The sequence below is a fragment of the Anarrhichthys ocellatus genome, unplaced genomic scaffold (genome assembly GCF_004355925.1).
Source record: "Anarrhichthys ocellatus isolate YVR2014 unplaced genomic scaffold, GSC_Weel_1.0 scaffold25, whole genome shotgun sequence".
Lineage (NCBI taxonomy): Eukaryota > Metazoa > Chordata > Actinopteri > Perciformes > Anarhichadidae > Anarrhichthys > Anarrhichthys ocellatus.
In genome coordinates this window covers 4464362-4473692 of record NW_022280055.1, presented here as the reverse complement: position 1 = coordinate 4473692, position 9331 = coordinate 4464362, and the positions used below count along the sequence as shown (strand labels likewise).

At 42.1% G+C, this 9331-nt stretch overlaps 1 protein-coding gene across 2 annotated transcripts in view; it reads left to right on the top strand.

Moving 5' to 3' along the window:
- igf2r (insulin-like growth factor 2 receptor) overlaps positions 1-9331 on the top strand; it is a 41258-nt gene that overhangs the window by 20785 nt on the left and 11142 nt on the right. For both annotated transcript variants that reach the window (XM_031861435.1, XM_031861434.1), the window contains exons 16-33: positions 21-189; positions 330-445; positions 790-949; positions 1138-1314; positions 1413-1508; positions 1669-1770; positions 2458-2620; positions 2788-2964; positions 3061-3207; positions 4156-4334; positions 4566-4653; positions 4901-5110; positions 5210-5340; positions 5807-5910; positions 6570-6703; positions 6853-7049; positions 7484-7610; positions 7842-7973. In XM_031861435.1, the coding sequence (XP_031717295.1) occupies positions 21-189; positions 330-445; positions 790-949; positions 1138-1314; positions 1413-1508; positions 1669-1770; positions 2458-2620; positions 2788-2964; positions 3061-3207; positions 4156-4334; positions 4566-4653; positions 4901-5110; positions 5210-5340; positions 5807-5910; positions 6570-6703; positions 6853-7049; positions 7484-7610; positions 7842-7973 (2609 nt within the window). The remainder of the gene's footprint in view (positions 1-20; positions 190-329; positions 446-789; positions 950-1137; positions 1315-1412; positions 1509-1668; positions 1771-2457; positions 2621-2787; positions 2965-3060; positions 3208-4155; positions 4335-4565; positions 4654-4900; positions 5111-5209; positions 5341-5806; positions 5911-6569; positions 6704-6852; positions 7050-7483; positions 7611-7841; positions 7974-9331) is intronic.

Here is a 9331-nt window from a genome sequence, read left to right as displayed (position 1 = left end):
TTTTCTTTCTGCCACATCAGTTCTTGGAGTCTTGGGGAAGCGAACTCCCGCCTGTCGTACTACGATGGCCTGATCCAGCTGTCCTACAGTCACGGCTCCCAGTACAACAACAAAGAACACACTCTCAGATCCACTCTCATCTCTTTCCTCTGTGACCCAGAAGCTGGAGCAGGTTATCCCGAATTCCAGGTAAACTGTGTCTCTGCACATGCTGATGTACTGTATTTGTTTTTATTTTGACAATACATGTTTCCACTTTTAGACTTTTTTATTTAAGGCCTATTTCTTATTACCAGTGTGTCATTTTAATCTTCATTTTTTGAATCCAGGTTGAGGACAAGTACACCTATAACTTCCGCTGGTATACATCCTACGCATGTCCTGAAAGGCCTCATGAGTGTTTGGTGACAGATCCCAACACTCTTGAGCAGTACGACTTATCCAGGTAATGCATGGATTCATATTGTGTTAATTCACCAAGCAACCAAGATGTTTTTGTGGCAGTCACAAAACAACATATACATAACTACGACGGCGTATTAGGGCCATTGTAGTTGTTTGTATTTGTTATTTCTTTCTTGTAAATCTACCACTTTAAATCTCTGAAATTCCGATTTTTTTTCTCGGAGTATTACCCCCAGTCACTTCCATAATTATGATCTTTTTAACCTACAATGGCCCTAATAAGCCGTCGTACATAACACACTTGTCCAAATACTCACAAAATGAAGATAAAAAGGAACAAAGAAGAAGAAACAGATTCATTTGTTTACCTTCTTCTGCCTCCAGCTTGTCACGCGCCACCTCCATCAGCAACTGGCAGGTCATGGATTTGTCTGACACCATGAACCTGAAGAAGTACCACATCAACATATGTCGGCCTATCAACGCTGTACCAGGCTGCGACCGCCATGCGTCCGTCTGCCAGATGAAGTACATACCCGAGCAGGTCTGTGATATCCAGAAACAGAATTGTAACTTAAAAACTAAGTACCATTTTTATTTTTTTTACATGAAAATATTACATATTTCACTTTTTTTTAAATGGCAACATTTGAAAACAAATGTGACAGCCGGTCAACAATACCAAAGACTAGAAACTAGATTTAGGAGCCGTTTCCTCCCCTCTGTCCTCAGGGCTCTCCGAAGGAGGTTGTATCCGTCAGTAACATGGGTATTTCCAAGCGAGGGCCGATCATCGAGGGGCGGGACCGGCTGCTGCTGGAGTTCACAGACGGCTCTGTCTGCATGTCAGACGGCCTGAAGCTCGCATACACGACACGCATCCACCTGGTCTGCTCCAAAGGAACTGTGGTGAGTCGGTGCTGATTATACAGTGGAGCGGAGCGCGGGTTGTTGACGCTTGGCATGGTGTCTGAGATGTGACTCTGTTTGTGTTCCACGCCGCGCAGTCAATGGGCCCGAGGTTCCTGATGTACCAGAACTGTACTGCCACCTTCATGTGGGACACCAGTGCAGCCTGCGCAATCAAAACCACCACGAACAATGTGAGTCCAGCTACATTACAACATTATCTCATCCTGTGTTTAACTTGTGTATGCACACCGATAAGACAACAATATGGAAAAGATGTGACGCTGGGAAATTGATATGATTACAATAATAAAACATTTGGGAAAACCTGTAAAACGCGTCTTTGTTTGTCAGAACTGTGCCATCGTGGATCCCAACACTGGCTTTGAGTTCAACCTTCAGCTTTTGGCTTCTAAAACTGGATACAAGACAACAGCGAATGGAAAAGACTTCCTGGTAATATTTTATAGTCATGACACTTTGCCAACCATAAATAATACATCCCTCATGCACTGTTTCAATGTGATTGTGTGATGTAGCTGGTGTGTGTGTGTGTGAGCTGCACTCACTGCTGCACTTTTTGTACCGCTCTGATATCGCCTGTGTTGTTGCCAGTCATGCTCGCAACAGAACGGGGTTTTAAGTTGACGTATTTTTACATTTTATTAATATAAACTGGATGTATAATAATGCTATACGCAACAAACACTGCAACCAACAAGTATTACAATCATAGAACAATAGTGAACCATCTCCAATCAATAAAAAATATGTAATTTTGACATTTCAGAAAGCTTTTTCAGTATTGCTTGAAAACGACTCAAACAATTTATTGATTATTAAAATAGCTGCTTATTTTCTGTAAGTAAACAAATTGTTTCTGTTCTTAAATTATACCTAAAACTAAAACACTTAACACTACAGTACAGCAGTAAATACCTGTAGACCCTTGTCCCGTCGGGTGAAACGCAACGAGTTTTTCAAAAGGTTCCTCGTCCCTGGGAAAAGTTCCTTCAGTTAAAAAGAGGCTTTGCATGCCAGTGATTTAAAAGCATCATGAGGCTTTTGTCTCCGCAATATAAGGACAGCCGTCGCTCTCACAATTCATCAGAAGTATAACCCTTCCTCCTCAACGCCCTGTAGGTGAACATCTGCTCAGACGCTGCAGAATGCGGACCGGGCATAGCCGGCTGTGAGCTGGATGAGGGGCATCCGTCCAGCCCGGTGGGGGTGGAGAAGACCCTCCAGTACTCCACCGATGGCCGTCTCACACTGACATATAAGGGAACCCTGGACGAGCCCACGGGTATTTATTTACAGTAACTGAGACTGTCATGTTTCAGCATTCAATGTTTCACTTCAGCTGTGGTGCAATACTTTTTACTGTATTTACAGCTGTGTGACTTTAAACATTTCGGACATTTTCTTAATGCTACACTTTATTCCTCTATTTAAATTTCCCTTCTGCACCAGCAACTCGGGACACCTTCACCATTAATTTCGTGTGCGATCCAACCTCTCACAACAGCTCATTAAAACTGCTGCGAGAGGACCTGAGTTCTTTACCGAAACATGTGGTCCACAACGTCTTCTTTGAGTTCTCCACCGCTCTGGCCTGCATCCCTGCTCCAGTTGACTGCCAGATCATCGGTACGGACCCACGAACAGAATGAAAGCATTTGTAATCGAAAACTAAAAGCCTTTTTCTTATGCGTGTGTGTAAATATACGTTTCTGTTCCCTCTAGATTCTCATGGTAATGAGTATGATCTAAGCCACCTGATCCGGGATGGAGAGGACAGCCCCTGGATCGCCATAGATACAGATGCTGTGAAATCACGCAGCTTTTACATCAACGTCTGCAAACCTCTGCCTCCAGTGAGCGACTGTCCCGGTCAGTATGCTCCTTCATGTTCCTCCACCTGAACCGCTTACACATACACACAGTAAATAAGAGATTTTAACTGACTTGGGCTGTTGATTGGATCTGCAACACCTAATCGAATACAATAGTTTTTTTTAAATGGTTGTCAACAAATTTGATTATGGATTAATTGGGTCTTTGGCGCGCTGTGGCATCTCGCGTGGTGAATTACAGGAAATTACAAAGTCTCCTTCAGCTCTCCTTCATCTCTGTAATAAACATTTGAGGAGTGTCGGAGACAGAGACCAACGATACAGCAGAGAAAAGTGCAGAAGCAAACGCTCAATTACAGGGTTCCTGATGGAGCTGTTTTAAAACTAACGCTCGATAAAGACGTTAATTAACCTGTGATCAGGGATTTTGGTCGTCATCACGGACACAAATCTGATGGAGATCGCTGTTTCACAGTTAAAGTGTGAAGGAACATTCCAAATGTGTCTCGGTACATGTGAATGACATCAGCTGACAGGGTTAAACATGGACACAAGTTGTTGCCAAGGAACACAATTCTGTTGAAGCGGTCTATAACGTAATATTAAGGAGTTTTTGGAATATTTCATGCCCTCAGTCAGAGACACTCTAAAGTGGATCCTTTAATATAGTAATAATGATAATAATACTCTATGCTTTACAAAAAAGCAACACATTTAAACAAGGACAAATAGACAAGACAGTAGATGCTAAAATATGTAAGTGAAATAAACAACCTTACCTGTAGTGCTATTTATCAATCTAGATTCTGCAATGTGTCTTTGCAGAAATCATGACCCGGTATTTAAGATAATCCACGGACCTTGTTGCCAGCAGTTTCATGTAGGAACTAAGAAAATAGTTCCTACATGAACCGGCTCACTACAAGGATTGCGTCCACTTCTTGTATACAGTCTGAGTTAAATACATTATTGTTCTTCTCTCCAGTGGGTCCTTTGGGTGCCTGTGGCATGATTGATGGGAACAGTTACAACCTGGGATTCGTCCAGTCCAGCCCTCAGGCGGCAGAGGACGGCTCCATCAGCATCGTGTACCAGAACGGAGACCTGTGCGGTTCTGCATCCCGCTACTCGACGCGCATCATCCTCCAGTGTGATGACAACCCAGTGAGTTATCGATAAAAGCATAAAGAGCGAGTGAAACGTGGATATGGATTTTGAGAGTGACTGAATAAGTAACACCGAAGTAATGACGGTAACATTTTAAACTGCATATTCCCGCTAATTTTGGTGGGAAAAGGGTATCTGTTACATTTTCTCTTAAGTGAACTATTTGGTTATTCCACGAGACCAAGACACAAGACATAAAGCTAATTTTGTGTGTCTGTCTTTTTCTAGGGCTCCCCCATGTTTGACCGTAAAGATGGTTGTGAATATGTCTTCATCTGGAGGACATCTGAGGCCTGCCCCATCAGGAAGTCTCAAGGTAAGAACGTGTGTGTGAGACAAAGTGATGTGAATTGTAGATATCAATGTTTTAAGATTAAAACTGCTGTTATCTTAAATGTTTGGAATCTGATCCAAATCAAACAGCTGTGACGATATTATCAGATATATATCATAATGAAGTTTTGATAAAAGGACAGTGTTGACCACTAATATTATTTAAACCGTGATGAAGGAGAAACGAGAGTATGTGCCTCTATGCTCACCGTCCAAACGTGTCCTCCCAGGTGATGACTGCCAGGTTCGTGACCCCAAGAGTGGCTACGAGTTCAACCTGAGCTCTCTGAAGGGTCAAGATTACCCCGTCAACAGTGATAAGTACGTCTACCACCTGTCGGTCTGCGGTGGGCTCAAGAGAGACATCTGCACCCACAAAGACACAGGCCTTGAAACTGTCTCCTCCTGTCAAGTGGAAGGGGACAACTACAAGATTGCAGGTATGGCAAAAAAAAACAACTAAAACAGCTCGAGTATTCTTGATATTTAATGTAGTGTTGTATGTATGAATGCGTGTCATTATTATTGTTTGTGTGCAGGAATGGCATCCCAGGTTCTGAGCTATGTGGGAGACCAGCTCATCCTGAACTACACTAATGGAGAGGCCTGTCATAAGATATACAACAGATCCACTGAAGTCTACTTCTCCTGCCACCCTGACAGGCATCCTGTGAGTGTCACACATAAACACCACAAAGACAGAAAACCAGCTGATTCCACAGATCTTATCGGCTTTTAATGAGCTGTTATTAAACATAAGTTAATAATAATAATGAATCCCTGCAGATCCTTTCTGTGTAAAGAGTCAAAGCCTTTACACACCGGGTGCGTTATGAATAAACTGCAGGAAAATGCGGATATTATATGTCTAGGGCTTTTATTGTGAAAGGTAAGAATGGAAGGAGTGGATCTGGTCTGCGCTGCCTTTGTCAAGATTGACAGTAGAACGTGATTGGTTGATGCCACCTGAAGTTATTTCTTTCTTTCTCCATTATTTTTGTTATATTTGTTTGTTTTTTTACAAATGTCAGCAGTGGCAGTTCATTTAACGTTTCTCTACGTAAAGCACACGAATGCATTTCGGCTCTGTAACTCTGTAGTAGCTCATTGCGTGTTGTGTCGATTCACTCGTTCAGGGAAAACCAGAGTTCATCAAAGAGACTCCAGACTGCACCTACCTGTTCAGCTGGCCCACCGCTCTGGCCTGCGTCCCAGTCAAGACCACCAGCTGCTCCTACAAGTAACAATCCTCCACCGCCTCCCACATGGCATCCTCCTCAATCTCTTTTCTTTCTTCCTCTTCCTCTGTTGGTTATGAACACTTCTCATACCGGTGTTTCTAATTTCATTGAACTTGTGTCCTTTTTAAATGGACTTCAGCTGTCTATGCTTGTTAGTTAATTGGTGAGGTAGCATTATGCCGGATAGCTCTACCCTAGATTAATCAAGTAACGGTACAAGTAATACGACAAAGGTAGGCCTAGAGGTTACACCACTTGATTTGTTATCATGTGTGTGTGTGTAAAATACAAGTTAATTATCAGATAATAAATCTGTCTTTGGTATCAGAGCGGACCTCATAATTCAACTTAATTTGCTATACAGGCAATTTATTGATTCATTAAAAGTGACTTGACTTACAAAGGTGGTTTACAGTGCTCTCCTTAAATAAATGATTCCTAGATTTGATTTGTTTAGAAGTTAGGGTATGTTTTTAGGTGTCTTTATCTGCTGTAAGCATCAGTGTTACAGTATGATCCACTGCTGGAAAATGCTTGTATCTGAACAGACATCAATGACAACGTAATGACCAACATTAAAACAGTTCAGAAGTCTGTACAGACCTTAAACACAAAAGACAGCGAATGTTCACCCTCTCCATGTGTGCTCTGTCCTCAGTGATAACCAGGGACACTCGTACGACCTCTCCCCTCTGGCTATGGACTCTCGAAACTGGGAAGTGGAGCACTCTACAGGGGACACGAAGAACCAATTCTACATCAATGTCTGCAGGTCGCTGGTGCAGCAGGGAGGTCAGCGTGCATGCTTGTGTTCTTTATTCAGTAGTACTGTAGTGTCCAGCTCTGCTTTGTTGGGTCAGAATTCAAGTTCCAGGAGAGCGTTTTGAGACGGAATGTCTTCTGATGTGGTCAGAGCTGACCCTGTGCTCACCTCGCGACAGGTACATGGAAGTGTCCCTCCAGTGCAGCATCCTGTTTGAAGGTCGGAGAGGACTATGTGAATTTGGGGCAGGTGGAGTCTGGTCCTACGTGGGACAGAAATGTCCTGAAGCTGCAATACACCAGCGGCCAGGTGTGTCCCGATGGAAGCCGCAACAAGAGCAGCATCATCCGCTTCAAGTGTGACAAAGACAAAGTGGTGAGGAGACGTTTTCAGTAAGCTACAAACAATAGGTACCATTTCCTGTCTGTGGGGTTTGTGTGTAACTGTACACACAAGAGATTGAGTTATATCGGGAGAATGAAAAAACTGGCACCTCGGTTGTAATGGATGCTCTCTACAATGAAAATATTTGCTTTGGGCTCGATAGGCGCAAAAACGTCCATGTCAATCATTCATTGATCTAATTTGCCTAATCTTCACAGTTCTTCAAACACTGTGGTACACAAACAGAAATGTGCAAAAAGGGACTCTTAGTTCCTGGTTTAGTTCCCGAGTTTAGTTTCATGATCAACCTTTAACATATGCACTGTTTTTGACCTTTTCTTACGGTAAGAACACCAGGGGGATATGGTAATGATTTGAGTAAAGATATAAATGACAAAACGAGTATGTTCCTGTCTCCCATCCAGGACTCCCGGCCTACTCTGATCTCTGCCATTGAGGACTGTGTGTACACCTTCCTCTGGTTAACAGCTGCAGCCTGCCCTCTGAACAGCACCCAACACGACAACTGCAGGGTCACCAATCCCGCTACAGGTCAGACATTCAAAGAAAAGACCGTAACTCTGTATATGTATTATATACATACCTGTTACAAGTATGTACTTATCATATTACTGTCTCTTGACAATACAAATGTAAAAATGAGAGACTTGCATAACGAGCCACCTTTCTGGAGAACCTTTTCCCCCAGTATTTGTGTTTTAATAGACTTTAAATGACTGTACCTGATCAGAGTAAATAAACTGTGACCCTCCACTCCCTTAGGTCATTTGTTTGATCTCAACACCCTGACAAAGGAAGGAGGTTACAATGTGTACGATCATCAGGAACACAGGAAGACGTTCCACATGAACATCTGTAGGAACGTGTCTAACGCTGGATGCAGCTCTGAATCCGGTACGTACGTCCACCTCACTTTGGGAGGCAATCAGATCAGCCAGTCAGAGGATGCAGATGTTTATTAGACTTGGTGCTGGATTCTAAATGTGGATAATATATATAAGGAAACACTAGGACAGCACACCAATTTGACTTTTTAATATTGACAAAATGACGTTTCATGCAAGAAGCCCTTATGTATTCTAACAATTTCACAATCACTTCACCCAGGTGGTGTTAATTATGAGTGACCTCGACTGCCACAACAAATACGTCCCAACAGGGGGAGCCACAACCTTTCCAGATGTTTAAAAATGTCAATAAATAAGGACTGGGCAATATATTAATATTATATCCTTACTGTGAATGAGACTAGATATCGTAATATGGCATAGGTGCTGTCTTTTCCTGGTTTTAAAGGCTGTGTTACAGTAAAGTGATGTTATTTTCTGAACTCACCAGACGGTTCTAGCTGTTCTATTATTTGCCTTCACCAACTTACTCAATGCACCCATATTACTGGTAATTATTTTTGAAAATGTTGTTTGTAAAAGCACCAATACTCAACCCTACAATATCGTCACCATGTAGATGTATATCGAGCAATTTGGTTACTATATACTGTATATTGTGATATTTGATTTTCTCCATATCCCCCAGCCCTAAAATATATATTGTTTTTTTAACCCCAGTAGACCGTTTTCCCATTTTCTTTGAACATGAAGAAGATATTTGCCATGGGGCATCTGTTTAATCCTTATTCTACCTATAGAGAACTGATAAAACAGCTTAAAGTAGAGGACATAAAAAATGATGCCAAACAAAATACAAACTCTAACAACCTATGTCTTCAGCCTTAACAGCTCCTGCAGACTGCTCAGTCATGGTTTGAGAAGTTACACTGAAACACCAGCACTATGTGAAACATGTGAGACAGTTTATGGCGGTTATGTGGTTTATTTTCTCCAGAAACTGTGCAGATTCCAATAAATGGTGATTTTTTTCTTGGAACAAATACAATTTTCTAAAAGTACTGGGAAATACAGGGAGATGGATTCACGAATAACTCATTCACTCCTCCCCGGGTTACTGTTCAGTCTTACTCGGACGTCTGTGTGGTTTATGTTAAACTGAGGACATGCGTCACCACTGTTTTGGGTCACAGTTGAGCATTACCTGAGGCCCGAAATTCCAGTGATTCTCAAATTATTGACTGCTCTTTTACCCGGGCTGTATTATTTACTGCACATTAAACTGGAAGGCTGAACTGAACTGAAGGGAGCACACACCTCGACCAAAGCTGCACAATAGGTCTGAATCTGTAATTAGAATTACAAGTTATAGAAATTTTCAATCTGCATCAAAATACACAATTC